The sequence below is a fragment of the Orcinus orca genome, chromosome 10, assembly GCF_937001465.1.
Source record: "Orcinus orca chromosome 10, mOrcOrc1.1, whole genome shotgun sequence".
In the NCBI taxonomy this organism is placed as follows: domain Eukaryota; kingdom Metazoa; phylum Chordata; class Mammalia; order Artiodactyla; family Delphinidae; genus Orcinus; species Orcinus orca.
Window position 1 is genome coordinate 84072473 of NC_064568.1, and position 18292 is coordinate 84090764.

General features: G+C 43.5%; 2 protein-coding genes across 3 annotated transcripts in view; one reads left to right on the forward strand and one right to left on the reverse strand.

Annotated features, from left to right (window-relative positions):
- Window positions 1-16506, forward strand: part of ZSCAN31 (zinc finger and SCAN domain containing 31) — a 30659-nt gene extending 14153 nt beyond the window's left edge. Inside the window, exons 2-6 of one of the 2 annotated variants that reach the window (XM_012539191.3) lie at window positions 227-484; window positions 8758-9231; window positions 10043-10193; window positions 10713-11303; window positions 14079-16506. In XM_012539191.3, coding sequence (XP_012394645.2) covers window positions 8851-9231; window positions 10043-10193; window positions 10713-11303; window positions 14079-14098 — 1143 coding nt within the window. In that variant the 5' untranslated portion in view covers window positions 227-484; window positions 8758-8850 and the 3' untranslated portion in view covers window positions 14099-16506. Of the gene's footprint in view, window positions 1-226; window positions 485-8757; window positions 9232-10042; window positions 10194-10712; window positions 11882-14078 lie in introns of those variants that run through there. The other variant, XM_033417055.2, reaches the window with a different exon arrangement.
- The window catches only part of LOC101279885 (zinc finger protein with KRAB and SCAN domains 4), a 94026-nt gene that overhangs the window by 9306 nt on the left and 66428 nt on the right, over window positions 1-18292 (reverse strand). The gene's annotated exons all lie outside the window — the stretch shown is intronic.

Consider the following 18292-nt stretch of genomic DNA (forward strand, 5'->3'; position numbering starts at 1 on the left):
CCCGTGTCTCCTTCTAGACTGCGATTCTAGAAAACAGAGGTTGAGAGTTAAAAATGAACAAACAAAAACCCCCAACCACAACTACCATCTCTCCTTTGTGGTGTCAAAGGGACCAGAGTTAGGAGAGCGCCTCAGGAAGCAATGGGCGGTAAGTACTAGACTAGAGGAACTATGAAGTCCCTTTCGGCCCTAACATTTTGCATTGCTATGACCATCTGATTCCCAGATGCCGGGAGCCACTCCGTACAGAAATCTCGCTGGGTTTCCCCGCCTCGGGCTGGATTTCTGGTTCCGAGCCTTGTAATGAGGCAGTCATAAAGTGCGCCAACCTCCGGAGCTCCTAGAGAGAACAAGATCGCGGAAAGGGCTGCTCGGCTTCAGCAACGGGGCTCAGAACGATGACGCACTTCCGGTCTTTGTGGTTTGTGGGTTCTACGGGCGCTGCTGCCCTCGCCACGGATCCGAAGCTCCCGGGACCCCGAAGGTGAGTCCCAGGCCCCTCGTCCCGATCCTCCCGCCCCGGGAAGATTAAAGTCGGTGACTTGGGGTAGACCGGGAGGGGACGTCTGCGCGGGCGTGGCCTTGTCATCCTCTCGCCGTCGCCTCGACACAAGGCTGAAGCCCCAGTGGAGTAGAAGGAGGTCCCGCCCCTGCCCAGGCGGGGCTTTGTGGTCTTGAGCGGATGTGGGGAGGTGGAGGAGGAGCGTCCGACTGGGAGTCTCGCTCTCTGTCAAAAGCCCGACTCCGTATATACCCATCACTTTTATTTAACAAGTGTTAACATTATACAGTATTTATCGGATCTATTTTTTCTTTAAATGTTTCGAAATAAATTACAAGCATCATGACTTGTCACCCCTAAATAGTTTCGTATGTGCATCTCTGAAAATTAAGGACATTTTACATACATAAATCATAACCCCAATATCAACACACCCAACTAAACCTAAGCGCATTCCCTAGTATTACCTGACACCTACTTCATATTCAGATTTCCCCTCGTTGTCCTACAAATGTTTTTTGCAGTTAGTTTGTACCAACTAGGATCCAATTAAAGACCATTCGAAGCATGTAGTTAAGTCTCTTAATTTAAAACAGTCCTATCCTTCCCCTACCTTCTTCCCATCCTATTGCCTGGTTGAAGGACTTGCCAGTCGTCCCGTAGAGTATCTTAATTTCCGGATTTGCCTATTTCCTTGTGGTATTTAAGTTGTTCCTCTTTTCCTTGCCTTTGTGATCAGTTTTCCTTTGGAATTTATTTTGCGACACAGGTGGTTTATGATTTTCATTATCTCTTCGTTGTGCTGATATGCTAATATGCTGAAGTTAATAAGAAAAACGCTCGGGAATTCCCTAGCAGCCCAGTGTTTAGGACTCCGCGCTTCCATCGCAGGGGTCGCGGGTTCGATCCCTGGTCAGGGAACTAAGATTCCGCAAACCGCGGGGCCCTGCCGGGGAAAGAAAGGAAAACGCTCTTTACGCCACGTCATGTTTTAATTTTTTTAGTTCAATTAGGGAGATGAGAACACATCAAATTCTGCAATTGTATCACTCTTTTATCATGTATTTGCTGCCTGACACGTAATAGGCACTTAGTAAATATTTTTGAAGTGAATTCCTTTGCGGGTTACAGGTAATGCACTGAATTTAGGATGAGTTGTCCTACTTCCTCCAGGAGTGTACCTTATGCACATCTTCGAGATTATGGCTTTTATTTCATTCTATTATAATTTTATCTCCATGAGTTATAAACTCCTGTGTATACCCAGCCCTTAGCACAGCTCCATAAATATCTGTCCAAAGACTGAAGCACTTTTTTCAAACAAAAGTTAAGCTGTTTTGCCTTTCAGTTGTATTTTTCGAAGTTAAATTAATTTGATGAATACATTAACATTATACCTAAGTGGCAGTCTTTTGGATCCAGTTCAATAGCCTCCACCACCACGCTTTCAACTTTTGCCTTTTCTGCTTCCACTCTCTTGCCTCCACCTTCATTCCCTCAGCTCGCCTACCATACAGTAGCAGAGCTTCTTAAAACGTAAACCCAGTCTTGTCACTTACCTTCCTAAAAGCCTTCAGTGGCTTTTCAGTGTAATTAGAATTAAAAAATAAACTCCTGTGCCCTGCATGATCTGCCTTATCTTACCAGCCTAATTTTTTACTTTCTTTCTTTTTTTGCGGTATGCGGGCCTCTCACTGCTGTGGCCTCTCCTGTTGCGGAACACAGGCTCCGGACGCACAGGCTCAGCGGCCATGGCTCACGGGGCCCAGCCGCTCCGCGGCATGTGGGATCTTCCCGGACTGGGGCACGAACCCGTGTCCCCTACATCGGCAGGCGGACTCTCAACCACTGCGCCACCAGGGAAGCCCCCAGCCTAATTTTTGCCACTCTCCTCTCACATGACTGTAGGCACTCTGCCTCCTTTCATTGTTTTGACCACACCATGCCCTGCCTCAGGGCTTTTGAACAGGGCTCACTCCTTTTTGTTCTTAAGGGCTCACCTCTCACCATCCTATCTTAATAGGTCCTCCATTTATTTGATAACTCAGTGTCTTCCCCATTAGAATGAAAGCTCTAGCAACACAGAGACTGGTTCTCTTTGGAACACAGCCAGGAGGCAGGACAGCAGAGGAAATCAAATAGGAAATCTTTGGTTAATATAAATGGCACTGAATTTACTGACTGTGTTTTAAAAATACAAGAGTCTTAAACCATTTATAGAATTTAATTTCTTTCAGTTGTAGAACTGAAGTCCCTGGTAGAACCAAGGTCTCCCTTTCCTTGCTGGCTGCCACTGTGGGACTGGTCTCAGCTTCTTGAGGCTGCCTGCATTCCTTTACTGGTGGCTCCCTCCATCAGCAAGTCAGCAATTGTGTATCTAATCCTTCTTATGCTTCAAATCTCTGACTTCGTCTTCTGCTACCAGCCAGAGAAAACTCTGCTGTTAAAGGAGTTATGTAGTAGGTTAGGCCCACCTAGAGATCTCCTAAGGTCAACTGATTGGTACCTTAATTACATCTTAATTACACCTTTTATCATGTAAACTAACAATCTTAAGTGACATGATGACAATCATAGAGGACGGAGATCATGTGGCGATCTTAGAATTCTGCCTACCACAGTTCCACTGTTTGTTTATCCTGCAGTTGATGGACATTTGGGTTGTTTCTAATTTGGAGCTATTTTGAATAAAGCTGCTCTGAACATTCCTGTAGTTTTAGCTTTTAGTGGACGAAAGCACTTGTTTCTTTCGGGTACATATCCGGGAGTGGAATTACTAGGTCATGGCGTACACATATGTTCAGCTTGTCAAAGAATGATGAGACCATCACTCAATATCTGAAATGAAAAGAGAGCTGGAGAGATCCTGACTAGGAACACCTCACTAGGTACAGAAGAGATTGCTGCTCTTACACAGGCATTTTGAGAAGCATGGAGTTCGGTGGGCTGACATCATCTCTGGGGGCTTGGTTTCACGGGACAAACTGTTGTTGATTAGTTGGCTCTCAGAGCTGTGTTTATTGGAACGAGTCATTACAGATTGGCTGATTTTCAGAAGCTATGGGTTGCCACTAATTGATGGACTTACAAAAACATGTTTTCTGAAGTGAATTGTTGATTGATTGAACAGACCAGTTCAGGGCTATTTTTTTAAATTAATTTTTATTGGAGTATAGTTGCTTTACAACGTTGTGTTAGTTTCTCCTGTGCAGCAAAATGAATCAGCTGTACGTATACATATATCCCCTCTTTTTTGGATTTCCTTCCCATTTAGGTCAGTTCTGGGCTACTTGATACCACAGCTGCAGAACTTCTTTTATTCTCAAGCTTTAAGAGATAGTTCTAAAGAATTTTCCAAAGTGGTTGTACCCATTAAACTATCATATTAATGTATGAGAGTTCCATTTGCTCCAATTCCTTGCTGATTTACCCTTAAATTATAAGATGTGTATTTACTTTTAGAATTTTTTAAAATGAGGTCTGTTCAGTATTTCTATTCTCCTGACAACAAGGGCCTTAATACACTCTTTCTACTGAACTGACCATCTACCACATCTTGTTATTATAAAGAATTTTAGTTTTATATTCTTCCCCTTTTGCGTAGTAAAACATTCTCATGTAAAAAAATGTAATAGGGGTTATCCATTGAAAAATTCCACATCATGCCTGCTCCCTCTGGGATGTTTCCCATCCCCAGAGACAGGTAATGTTGCTTGGGTATCCAATATATATATATTTTTTTCCCTTTTTTAAATACAACTGATAATATTTTTCACAGTGATTCTTCACCATGCTTTTTTCACTAAATGTATCTTGCCAGTGCTTTCATATCTGTACATAAAGAGCTTCCTCATTTATAAAAACTGCATAGTAGTAGTCCAATATATGGATTACTCTAATTTATTTAACCAGTCCCATATTGGTGGACATTTAGGTTGTTTCCAACCTTTTGCCTCACAAACAGTGCTACAGTAAATAACCTTTTATGTACATCATTTTACATGTAAATGAATATATTACTTTACAGGAGGTTTTTTTTCCCATAATCATTTAAATTTATTGCCATATTTTGTCAGTTTTTGGACTTATGTTGTTTCCTCTGTTTCATACCTTCTCTCTGAGTTCACTTTTGTTTGCTGAACTACATCCTTCAGTTACTCTCTTAGGAAGGGTTCGTGGGTTGTAAATGGCTTCAGTTTGCTCTATTTATTTATATTTGGCTGGGAGTAAATTCTGTGTTCACAGTCATTTCCCCACTCTGATTGCCTTCTGGACTCCATTAATGAGCACTTTGCTGTGTTTCCTTTGTAGGTAATCTGTCTCTTTTCCTCTGGCAGGTTTTAAGATTGTCTCTTTATCCTCAATAGGCTGCAGTTTCACTATATTATGTCTAGGTGTGCACTCTTGATCTGAGAAGTCAGGCCTTCATTTCTGGAAAATTCTTAATTTATTTTCTCAACTATTATTTCTCAGTCATTCACTACATTCTCATCTTCTGAAGCTCCTGTATATTAATGTTGTATTTTCTTAACATTTTATATATATAGTATATATATATATTTATTATATATGTGTATATATATGAAAGAGCAGTTAAGAAGATATATATATATATATGAAATATTCTCTCTTTCTTCTTAACTGCTCTTTCATATTTTTCATCTCTGCTGCATTCAGAGTAAAGCCTTCAGTATTGTCTTAAAAATCACTATTGTTCTTCAGCTGTGTCCGTTCTGTTGTTTATCCTCTAATGCATTTTAAATGTCAAAGTTTTTTCTTAAATCCTAAGATTTCTCATTAGTCCTTTTTTATATCTACCCAATGTTGCATTGTTTGCCTGTTTTGGTTTCATTATCTCATGTATTTCTCAAAATCACTTATTTAAAAAACTCCTTGGACTATAAAATGAATTTTATAGTCCAAGTGAATTTCTATTCTGATTTGTTGATTATTTTTCTTAGGGTTAGAGTTATTCATGCATTTTGGAATTTAATTTGTAGGTTTATTTTGTGTGGGCAGCTTTCTGTTTTAGATTTCTCTCTCTTCTTCATTCAGCATTATATTTATTATATTTAAGACCCTTTCTGGGACTTACACCCAGTGTTTGAGTGTTGCTGCCCCAAGAAGTTCTTAGGGCGGGCAGACCTAGTATGGGGCCAGCAGCTTCAGGGCTTAGTTACTGCAGATGAGACTGGTCCTGTCCCTTGGCCCCTGGGTCCATAGTTTCTGATAAAGCCGTAGCCTGAGTCAGTAGCCTACAGTCTTTTTTTTTTTCCTATCCCCTTTCATGAGTGTGGAAGTCCACTGAAGCCTCTAGCATCAGAAAATATTTCTTCCAAGATTTTCAACTGTCTACTGAATTTGGCCTGTGAATTCAATGGTTTATTTTGTAGGGTCTATTTCCTCTATAAAAAGAGGATATTCAACTTATTAGTACTGCTTTGCTAATAATACCTGGTAGTTTTTTAATGTTTAGCAATTGCTATGGGCCAGGTACCGTGCTAAGCTTTTTATATGCATTACCTTATATAATTATCACAGTTCTGTGAGAGGGGTGCTTTGGTCAGTCCCATTTTAGAGAGGCCACATGATTTGAACATTAGTCTCTACCTTGCAGTGCTTCTCTAAAGATGATTTTAAAAAACTCAGTCCATTCAGTTTATCAGAGGTGTATCAAGTACAAGAGGCGTCTGGGATCTGTAGCAGGTTGGGACATGGGTGGGAGAGGAGACAGGAAACAAGGGAGGACTAGCTGGTAACATAGGGTAACACATACAGATCCTGGGAGCAGTGGTGGCATAGGGGAGAATACGAAGAGTGCATTTTCTCTGCCTTCTCCCTTCCCTGCCCTTGCCATGGCTTGATGAAAGGAAAAGGGACGTAGATAGGGAGAATTCACTTATTTATCCAGAAAACAGGGATAAAGACAGAGTTCATGGTGGCACAAGATCAGGAGGTAAATCCTAAGTCCACCAACTGTGGGGAGAGCAGCACAGCGAATGCAGAGGCTGCCCCACCTGGGGCTTTGGGTCTGTGAGGGGTTGCCTGTGGTACTCAAGAGAAAAACCTGATAACCATGGTTTCTCAGTAGCATTCAGGTTCAGAGCCTATAGTCACAGAACAATTTTTGCCACATTTTTAATAATAGTGGAATCCAATGTAAATTCATAAGAATTCTCAGGCTTACAAATCTTCCTGGACTGAAGATTCAACAAACCTGATACCCAGATGTTGCAGTAAGGAGTAAAAAATTAGGGTTGATGCTGGACGTGGACAAAGAATAAGACCCACAATCTTTGTAACGCTCTCTATTCTTAACACTACAACGTAAGTTGATGTGAATATTGTACTAAAGTCTGTCTCTCCCACTGCAAATCCCATAAAGGCAAGGACCAGGTCTGTTCCCTTTCACTGCTTTGACCTAAGTGCCCACACTATGCCAGGCATTTAGTAGGCACATGATATTTGAATGAATGGGATAAATACATTTTCCCCCAATAAAGTATAACTGAGAAACTTTTCTCAGTTCTGTCAGACCTTAATGATTCTATTAAAACAGGACTAAAGGGCTTCCCTGGTGGCGCGGTGGTTGAGAGTCCGCCTGCCGATGCAGGAGACGTGGGTTCGTGCCCCGGTCCGGGAAGATCCCACATGCCGCGGAGCGGCTGGGCTCGTGAGCCATGGCCGCTGAGCCTGCGCGTCCGGAGCCTGTGCTCCGCAACAGGAGAGGCCACAACGGTGAGAGGCCCGTGTACTGCAAAAAAAAACCAAACAAAAAACAGGACTAAAGTCATATATAAAACTTAAATTCCACCGCTAAAGTAAACATTGTATCAGTGTAACCACCATTAAACCTGCCAACTTAAACTGCCACAACCCTACAGCATATTCTTACCATTTCCCTCCTGAATCTTACTCAATATTCCTTTAAAATACAGCTCTAACTCTATGACAGTGGAATAAAAACCTTGATGACCCTCGGTTTTCCATATCGTAAAGTCTAAACATCTTAGCCTAGAGTTCAGGGTTGTTCTCTATTCCGATGAAATGCATCTTTCCAACCTTATCTCTTGTCATGCATTTTCTCTCCACACGCTATACTCTGTAGTTCAGCCACCAGGACCCCCTGCCTGTCCTTAGAGTCACTGTGGCGTGTAACCTTAAATACCTTTGATTCTGTTGTTTGCTTGGCCTGTCATGTTGAATCTCCTCCCATCACCCTTTCTCTGCCTGACAACTTTCTGTTCATTATTTTAGGCCTAATTCAAATGTACTTGCCCCTAAGCCACATTCTTTCACTGCTCCATACCCTGTCAGAATTATGTTTTTCCTGCTCATCACTCCCTAGATATTCTGTTGAAGCCTCTATATAGCACTCATCATTTGATATTATGGCTAGTTTTCTATGTCCTGTTCTTCCCCTAAAGCTACCATATATTGACTATGAGGCTTTTAAATCACTACAATTTATTTATTTGTTTATTTTCTTGGAATAAGTACTTTATTTGAAATAACTCAACAATCAGAAAAAATACAGACAGTATTATTTTCCTTCCTGTCTTATTCTGAGTTACCTAGTTCCCTCCCCAGAGGCCACCCCTCTGTATTAGTTTTTCATTGGTGTAATAATGTGGTGTAACAATTACAAATCTTTGGCGGCATATAGCAATAAACATTTATTTAGCACATGAGTCTGGGGTTCAGCTGATAGGGGTAGGGCTTACTTGTATATCTGCAGTCAGCTGTGAGTCCTCCAGGCAGCTCTGCAAATCTCAGCTAGGCTCACTTACATGTCTGGGGATTAGCTGGCAGTTAGCTGACCTAGGATGGTCTCATCTGCCCCTCTGGGGGTGATTTGGCTCTGTTCTGCACGTTTCTTATCATCTGAAAGCCAGCATATCCTCCTAGTAATTATAGCAGGCAAGGGCAAGCAAGCCCAATCACACAAGTACTTTTCAAGTCTAGCTTGTATCACACTTGCTAGTAACACACTGGCCAAGTCAAGTCACATGGCTGAGCCCAGAATCACAGTGGGAGGGCACAACAAAGTACATGTCTACAGGGAAGGGTGAAGAATTGGGGTCAGTAATGTATTCTGCCATATGCCTTTTCTTCTAATTTCTAAACGTACAGAAGTAAAATACTATATATACCTTTTATTAACATAAATGATAGCATAATATTTATTGTTCTTATACTTTGTTTTTTTTCCCCATTACTTTTTAATTTCCATTAAGACATATTTTTCTCATCAGGTACATCCTCCTAAAGAAGGTTAAATCAGGGGATCTTAAATCAGTGACCCCTCTGCCTCAGGCTGGAGTGAGCCCTTCTAAGTTAATCCCAGAATGGCTTCAACAGGGGAACAGGATGGACTTAAGATTGTGAAGGTGGAGGAAGACCCTATCTGGGACCAAGGAACCTACCTTAAGAAGAACAGCTTTTCTGGCCAGGAGGCCTCCCGCCAACTTTTTAGGCACTTTTGTTACCAAGAGACTCCTGGTCCCCGAGAAGCACTGAGCCGGCTCCGGGAACTCTGTCATCAGTGGCTGAGGCCAGACACACATACGAAGGAGCAAATCCTGGAGCTCCTGGTGCTGGAGCAGTTCCTGACCATCCTGCCCGAGGAGCTCCAGGCCTGGGTGCAGAAGCACCATCCCGAGAGTGGGGAGGAGGCGGTGGCTGCAGTTGAAGATCTGGAGCGAGAGCTAAGTGAGCCAGAGAACCAGGTGAGAGGAGGAAGATAGGCTCCTGGACACAGAATATTAAACGAAGGGTGAAGTTTGGTGACCCAGGTTGGTTGGCCATAGCCTCATGTATTAGTTCTCTGTTGCTGGGTAACAAGTTACCCGCCTCCCTAAGCTTTAATGGCTTCAAAAAACAAATATTATCTCCCAGTTTCTGAGTCAGGGTTTTGGGAGCCACTTAGGAGGACCTCTCATGAGGTTGCTGTGAAGGTGTCAACCAAGACTATAGTCCTCTGAAGACCTGACTATGGCTGGTGGACCCACTTCCAAGATGGCTCACTCCCATGGTTGTTGGTAGGGGGCCTCGGTTCTTCACTGGCTGTTGGCGGGAGGTCTTTACCATATGGGTTTCTCCTTAGGGCTCATTGAGTGTCCTCACAACATATCAGTTGGCTTCCCCAACAGACAGACAGAGAAATAGAGAAAGAGAGAATAAGGATGAAACCACATCCTTTTTACTACTTAGTCTCAGAAGTTATATACCGTCACTTCTGCCTTACATTCTATTCAGTAGAAATGAGTCATTTTAAGTACAGCTCTCACTCAAGGAGAGAGGAGTTAATGGAAGGAGCATCAAAGAACTTATAAACATATTTTAAACCACCATATCACATTGGGCCACTCTTGTTCTCCCCCTTCTGCTTTTGGGTGTGGATTTAAACTCTGGGTCTTCCACTGTGCCATTGCTCTACAAAATGTCTCATATGGTTCCATATGATCTCTTTCATTGAGTATTAGCCTGGATTCCTCTAATCCTCCTCTTATGAACCCAAATATACCTACCTGCCTTCAGGCCCCAGACTGTGAATATGGACATTCTGAAGTGCTCTCAGGGGATGCAGTGCATTTGAAGGCCAAGCAGGAATCAACAGCTCTCCAGGTTCAGTCCATGGTGACACAGCTCAAATGTGAATCTTTTGGGTCCCACAAATTTGGAGAACAAGGTAAGGACTTTCACAGGTCCATTCAGGGGATCTCTGGTGGTTCAGTATAGGGTAGTAAAGACTGTGGACTCTGGCACCAAATTGCCTGGGTTGGAATTTAAGCACTGCCACTTAGAAGCTGTGTGACATTGGGCAGGTCAAGTAACCTTCCTGTGCCTTCAGTTTATGCATTTGTAAAAACGGAGATAATCATAGTATGGAGTCAAAGAGTCATTTGAAGATTTAATAAATTAGTATACATAAAACACTTAGAACAGTTCCTGCTTCCTAGTAAGCATTCCACAGTGCCTGCCTGAGTACATCCTCTCTGGAAGCCTCGCCTTCTCTGGGTGACCCCCTCCAGCCATTTCAGCAGGTGCTGATGACCCCTTACTCTGTTGGTCTCAATATCTCCATTTAGGTCTTCTTTGGATTCCTAGAATATGTGTGCTTGATATGGATCTTCCTGTTCCCCATCCTGTGGTTATACTCTTTCATAAAAGAAAGAGATGACATTGTTTGATCTATTTATTATTCTAGATGGTGAAACTGTACTTGAAAACCAGGATTTGGCATCGAAACAAGAAGTCTTAAAAGAAATGGGACATTTTGAGAATAGCAGACTCCAAAGAGATGTTCCTTTAGATTCTAAGTACAGAGAAACTTGTAAACATGAGAGCAAGGTAGAAAAGCAGAGGGGACATCCCACTGGAGAGAGACGTCACAGGTGCAATGAATGTGGGAAAAGCTTTACTCAGAGTTCAGTTCTCATTCAGCACCAGAGAATCCACACTGGGGAGAAGCCATATGAATGTGAAGAATGTGGAAAGACCTTCAGCCAGAGGTCAGGCCTGGTTGAACATCAGCGGAGCCACTCTGGAGAGAAACCCTATCAATGTAAGGATTGTGGGAAAGCCTTCAGTGCCAGCAATGGCCTCATTAGACACAGAAGGATCCACACAGGGGAAAAACCATATGAATGTGAAGAGTGTGGGAGAGCCTTCCGCCTGAGCTCATACCTTGTTCAGCATCAGAGGATACACACTGGAGAGAAGCGCTATCGCTGTAACGAGTGTGGTAAAGCCTTCAGCCAGAATGCGGGGCTTTTCCAGCACCTCCGAATCCACACTGGTGAGAAACCCTATCAATGCAGTCAGTGTAGTAAAAGCTTTAGTAGGCGAACACTCCTTATAAAGCATCAGAGAAGCCACACTGGAGAGAGACCGTATGAGTGTGATGAGTGTGGAAAAGCCTTCAGTCATCATTGCAACCTCATTAGGCATTTTAGAATCCATACTGTTGCCAAACTGGACTAATCCCATGGACCACCAGGGCCCCTAAATGAGGTGATCTTGGAAAGTAAGATTTTCAAGTGGCTAATTTTGCTCTTGTGAAATTTATTTTGCTTTGGAGTGTGTGGCTTTTCTGCAGACCAAGTGCTGCTGTCTCCTGGGTGGATGACTGTTGGCAGTTGCTTGGTAACCTCCTTCTTCCCTATCCGTTGGTTCATTTCTAACAATTTCTCTTAAAAGGACCAAATCTTACCTGGAGATAAATTGGTATGGATGGGCCGTTATTGAGTAATATTTAATATTGAATAACTCTAAATGACTAGCAATTGTGTATACTTTTTTTTTAAGATTGGGTACATTCAAAAGATATTCAGAGATGAGCCTTTTTTTTTTGTAAAAGTGACATTTTAAACACAATTAAGATTTGGGGGAATAAGAGTCATTCCCATTCCCATAGGAAATCATTGCCACAGTCTCCCCAGGAATTTAATGGATGATTTCTTTGTTGCTTTCATCGGAATGGGTGGCAAACTCATTTATTAAGCAGCATTACCCATGGTGTGAAACCTATAGATTTGATGGTTTAGAAATCCATGTCCCATTTTGATATCTAACTCCAAATTCCCAGTGCAGGTCATTACCATATTAAGGTTTCCATTTTTGTTATAAACAATGAATAAGATGATACTTTAAAACCTTTGCAGTGTGCCGGTTTTATTCATAGCCTTTTCTGCCACTGCCTTTTGAAGGCTAGTCAGTAACTTGGAGGGCCATTGCGAGCAGAATCATTGAGACTCTATCAAGAAAAGGAGCCTCTGACCTCGGGCAGCTTGCTGCTTAACTGGGGAGTCCAGCTTTCTCAGGCCATTTACTGTCAGGGTTAAACACACAAATCTGGCACCACACTGTGTAGGTTCATTACCTGCCTTTCCATCTGTGAGCTGTGTGACTTTGGGCAGTTTAATTAAATGCCCCTATGCTACAGTCTCCCTGTCTGTAAGATAGGGGATAAGAGTACCTTTCTCATAGGGAACATAAGAATAAATTAATACAAACTTGTAAAGCACTGAAAACATAACTCTCAATAAACGTGCACTATGATTTACATAAAGAAATAATACCATCTAATGAATGTAGGTGGAATTGTAAGTATCATGCTTGAACGAAATAGAATGTTAAACGCCTCTGCTGACAGGCTCATTATACTTTTCTCCACAGTCAAAATCTGAATCAGAATTTCAAAAGAAAGGAAATAAAAGTTCAACCTAAAAGTATACTGTACTAAATATGTCTTCAAAGTCTATTTTTAAAAAGTTAAAGAAGTCTATATATGTGTGTATATATGTATATGCATATGTATATATATTTGGTTTTCCTTATAGCTTAGGGACCATAACAACAACCAAAAAACTCTAAAATTCCTTGACCCTTTCATTTGTAAATAGAACAGTGGCTAAATGCTGACTACCTAGAATAGTGCTTATTGAATTTGTTCTGTTTTGTTTTGTTTTTTGGCTGCACTGCGTGACATGTGCGATCTTAGTTCCCCAGCCAGGAATCAAACCCATGCACCCTTCAGTGGAAGTATGGAGTCTTAACCACTGGACCACCAGGGAAGGCCCTAGAATAGTGCTTACTGAATTTTAGAGTATCTACAAATCACCCGAGATCTTGTTAAAATACAGATTCTAATTCAGAAGGTAGCCCAGGAATCTGCATTTTCAGTACGCTCCCAGTGATGCTGATGCTGTTGGTTCATGGAACACACTTTGAGTATCAAGGCCCCAGACAGTCCTGATGGTCCTTGTAATCAGTTAGAGGTGCCAGCAAATCCATTTCCTTCCCATCCTTCTTCCACCTGCAACTTCTGCCTCAGCATGTTGCCCCTATACCTGTGCTCCCCACTGCCTACCCCACCCTCAGAGGAGTGAGATGCCCCAGAAGTGCAATGGGCAGGTGGGCTGAGGTGGGTTTGGGAAACCAGGCAGTGTTCTCTGCTCTAGCATAGGCAGATTCAGCCAAATCTTTATCTGGGAAGTCTAAGCAGTTCCTGTAAACGTTTGCTTTCGGAAAAAGCCGCTGCTACAGACCTTCCGCTCTGCCTCCTCCCTCCCCCTTCACGTGAGCTCCCAGGGTGAGGGGAAAGCAGCTGTTGCATGTTTAGAGCACAGTGCAGACCTGCAGTCCTCCCTGTGCTCCCTGAGCATCTCAGGACACAGGGACAAAGTCTCCGCCGCCGTGTCCTTATCTAGGCTGCTACTACAGACCACACTCACCTTCAACACTGAATTTCAGTTTGGTCTCTCTGAGACTCCAACCCCAGTGCTCAGACAGCCCCTTCCTCTCTCACCTACCCAGAGAGGCAAAGAAAAGCTCACAGAGGAGAAAGCAGTCACAAAAGAGGCCCAAGGAGTAAAGGAGAAAAGCAAAGGGGAGGAGAGGCCTCGAGATGGGAAGGGAGAGACGGGGGAGAAGAGAGGGCCTGATAGGGTAAGCCTGCAGCAAAGAGAAAGTTGAAGGGAGAATTTGGGAATGTTGCAGGTTTTTTTCAGTTTCTCTTTCATCAATCTAGACCAAAGTGTTATAGGCGCTGATACCACTCCCCTCCATTCAGCCTCATTGACAGTGTCATGAAGGATTTTCAGTGCCTGTCATCAGCAGAGCACCTAGAGAAGAAGGGAAGTTCAGGCAGTGAACAGGGCACTCGGCCACTCGGCAGGGGTTTGGGACACAGCAGAGAACCCTGCCTGAGAAAAACAATAAGTATAATACATAAACGGTATAGTGTAATATATAGGTGATACAGTGCTTTGGAAACAGAAGAAAGTGGAGCAGGTTAAAGGAGTGAGGTTTCATTATCTAGGGTGGTCAGGGGCGGCTTCGTTAAGAGGCATTTGAGCTAAGATACAGAGCAGATGAGGGAGTCAGCTCAGTGCTACCTGGGAGGGTAATCCAGGAAGTGGGACCAGCTGGTGAAAAGGCCTCAGGGTATAGACTAAAAAGCTTTCCCATGGGGTTTCTCAGATGCTCCTCACAATCACCCAGAGAAGAGCAAGGCGTGGGCATTTAACATTCACACTTACAGTTGAGTAAACTGAGCTTGGTGACATGAAGTGATTGCCCAACGTCGCATGCCTGGGAGGTGACAGTTGTCTGTATGTGAGACTGACTCTCTGTCTAGTGCTCTTTCCTATTAAGCATCCAGAAACTTTGTTTCCCTACCTGGAAAGTTATTATTCTTCCTTATCTAGAAAACATAGGTGTTGCCACATAACTAGTTGTCAAGTAATTATTTTGTGTGACTAGCTGTGTCCTGAAAGGATTGGGAGAGGGGGTGGTGCACATACCCTGTTGGTGCACAAGAGGAAGAAATGGAGAGACTCCTGGAGGTCAGGTGATGTTAATGTGGGGTGGGAGGCACGGGGAGTGAGGGTGGCCAGGTGCAGGCACTCCGCAGGCAGCTAGAGCCTGATGGGAAGGAAGGGCGGGGAAAGCCGCGGGGTGGGAGATTGAGTGTCTTGGTAGCAGGGCGCTGCTGTGGTTTGTCCCTGTCCACTAGTGTTGCTGTGGACGAGTTACTTCACCTCTCTGTGCCCAAGTGGAAAGACAAGAAGGCCAGGCGGGTGTGTGGAGCTCTCAGGGGTAAGGCAATGCAGGCGACCCTTTCTCTGGGTCTCTCGGTGCTGCTCCTCAGATCGCCAAATGAAATTCACTTGTGGGGCAAGTCGGGGTCAGGATGGGGTGGGGCTAGGAAATGGAAGGGAAGAGCCAGGCTTGTATGGAACAGGAACAGGAGGTCCCAGGATTTGGGGGCAGCGGGGGAAGGGGGACAGTTTCCTATTGGCCTCTTTGCACTGGATGGGCCCAAAGCGTGGAGGCCGACAACATGAAACAGCTTCCGAGCGGCCTAAAGAGACAGCGGAAGTGTCAGCCTAGCGGAGCGGAGAGAGGGTCCGCGGTGCTCCTTCGGCCCAAGACCCAAGGCCCCACCGGCGTTTCAAGAGTCTCGGTCGCGGGTCGGCCGGGTTCAGGTGAGTCCCTGGGCGAGCGGGACGGGCGGGGGCGGTGCATCGGGCTCCAGGTTAAAATCCAGGAAAGAGGGCGCGCAGTGCGGGTTGTGCCAAGAACGAAGGCCGGCCTTCCAGGAATAGATATACCACGACTACTAATAGATACTTCTGTAGCGCTCACCACGAGCCTGGCACTGTTCTAATCGCTTAACAGGTAGTAACTCATTTAAGCGTCAAAAAATGGTCTGTATACGGGAATTCCCTGGCGGTCCAGTGGTTAGGACTCCGCACTTTCACTGCCGAGGGCCTGGGTTCAATCCCTGGTCGGGAAACTAAAATCCCGCAAACCGAGGGGCGTGGCCAAAAAAAAAAATCTATATGATTATTATCAACTCCATGTTAAAGAGGGTGAAACTGAGGCACGGAGAGGTTAAGTCACTCGCTCAAGGTCACACAGCTTGAAGGCCCCCTTTGTGCTCTTGACCCCATTTCAGTAAGAAGCTATAAAGTATTACATCAGTGCTGTCAAGGCTGTACTGGATTCCGTTTTAACTGCTACCCTAGTTAGAATTGAGAGCCCCGTTTCTTTAGCAGTTCTACTGATAGACATTGAGGTTGTGTCCTGTTTTCACTATTAGGAACAACACTGCAGTGCCAGGTCGTGCACTTGCCTCCTTGAGCACAAGTGTTAAGTGCAGAACCATAGCATATGCACATGTTTTAAAAGCTTTTTTTTTAATTACAAAGAATTTAAAACGTTGACAAAGACTGAAAGAATAACATAATGAACCCTTACATGCTCACCCACCTTCAACATTTAGCAGCTCTTGACCAGTCTTGTATCATGTGTGTCCCCATCCACCCACTCCCTTCCCTTGTTATTTTGAAGCAAAAATATATACTGTTTTACCTGTAAATATTCCAGTATGTATCTCTAACAAATACTTTTTAAAACATAGGCATAATGCCTTTATCTCATAAAAGCTTAATAGTTATTCCTTATGTCATTACATATCCAGTAAGTGCTTACATTCCAATTTTTATTATCGTATATATATGTTTAGTTAAATATATATATCATATATATATAAATGTTTAGTTGAATCAGGTTCCCCATTATGTCTACAAAATGTGTTTGGTAGGTCTTGTCTGTTTTTTTGTTTGTTTTTGGCTGCGTTGGGTCTTGGTTGCTACCAGCGGGCTTTCTCTAGCTGCGGCGGGCGGGGCTACTCTTTGTTGCGGTGGGTGGGCTTATTGCGGTGGCTTCTCTTGTTGTGGAGCACGGGCTCTAGACGCGCAGGCTTCACTAGTTGCAGCGCGTGGGCTCGGTAGTTGTGGCTCGCGGGCTTAGTTGCTTCACGGCATGTGGGATCTTCCCGGATCAGGGCTCGAACCTGTGTCCCCTGCATTGGCAGGTGGATTCTTAACCACCGCGCCACCAGGGAAGTCCCTCTTGTCTCTTTTAATTGGATTTCTGCTCCATTTCTTTCTTCCCATTGCATTGTATTTCCTGGGCGTGGGGGTTGTTTATCCTGTAGTTGCCCCCCAGTATGCATTTTGATAAATGCTTCCCTGTAGTGTACTTTCACACCTTTCTCTGTTTCTACTTCCTGGGAGTTGGTAGTTCAGTCTGGAGGCTTGAACGTATTCAGGTTCAGCCTTTCTGGCAAGACCACTTAATCCTGGTGTCACTTTCTTCCATCAAGAAAGAATGTCTGGTTTCTCTTTGTGATGTTAGCAGCCACTGATGAATAGTGTCTCTATCCACTAATTCATAATTGGTGGCAAAATCACAATATTCTAATTATATCATTCCTTCTTTATTCACTCGAAGAATACTTTTATTTTGGCTGCGCGGCCTGGCTTGCGGGAGTTTTCAGTTCCCTGACCAGTGATCGGACCCGGGACCTTGGCAGGGAAAGCACGGAGTCCTAACCACTGGACCGTCAGGGAATTCCCTAGAAGAATACATTTATTAAAAGAAACTTTTTCTAATCATCTATTTGGTTACCAAGTGTTATAATTCACATGGAAAAGGCAGGATAAATCCTTGATTGTTTCCTTTTATTTACCAGTTTTCAGAATAGTTAGTTGGTGACCAATCCAGTTTTTTAAAATAAGAGTAATTATGAATTCATGGATGTAAACATCCTTAAAGTGTTTCAATCCACTGCTGTCATTATCTTTACTGATGCTCAAATTTTCCCGTCTTCAAGTGGGAAGTTCTTCAAGTTGGCTTCTGACATTAGACCCTCATAGTCAGGAACTTCCTTGCTTTATGGTGACAAGATGTTTCAGGCTTATGTCATATAATTCCTGCCTCAGATCTGTATTCAGCCATTTCTCCAAGGAGCCTTGGTTTCTTCCTGGGGAAACAGAATTTCAAGACCACAAATTGGATGCCAGGGGATGTTCACTGTTTCTAAGCCTTTTTAGTAGAAAGACCTAGGGCATCTATATTTTATTGATACTTCCAATTAAAATTCAGGACTATAGGGTGTTTACTTCTCTTACATTTGTATCTCCTTTTGTGTTAGTTATTTCTATTTCAAAACTTAGTAGTTTAAAACAACACACATTATCTCATAGTTTTCATGTGTCAGGAATCCAGGTATGGCTCAACTGGGTCCTCTGCTTCAGAGTCTCTCAAGACTGAAATCAAGGTGTTAAACAGGGCTAGTGTCTCATCAGAAGGCTTGACTGGGGAAGGATCTGCTTCCAAGTTCACGTGGTTGTTGACAGGATTCTGTTCCTTGAGGGTTCTTGGACTGAGGGCCTTATTTACTCAGTTACTTGCTGGCTGTTGACAAGAGGGCCA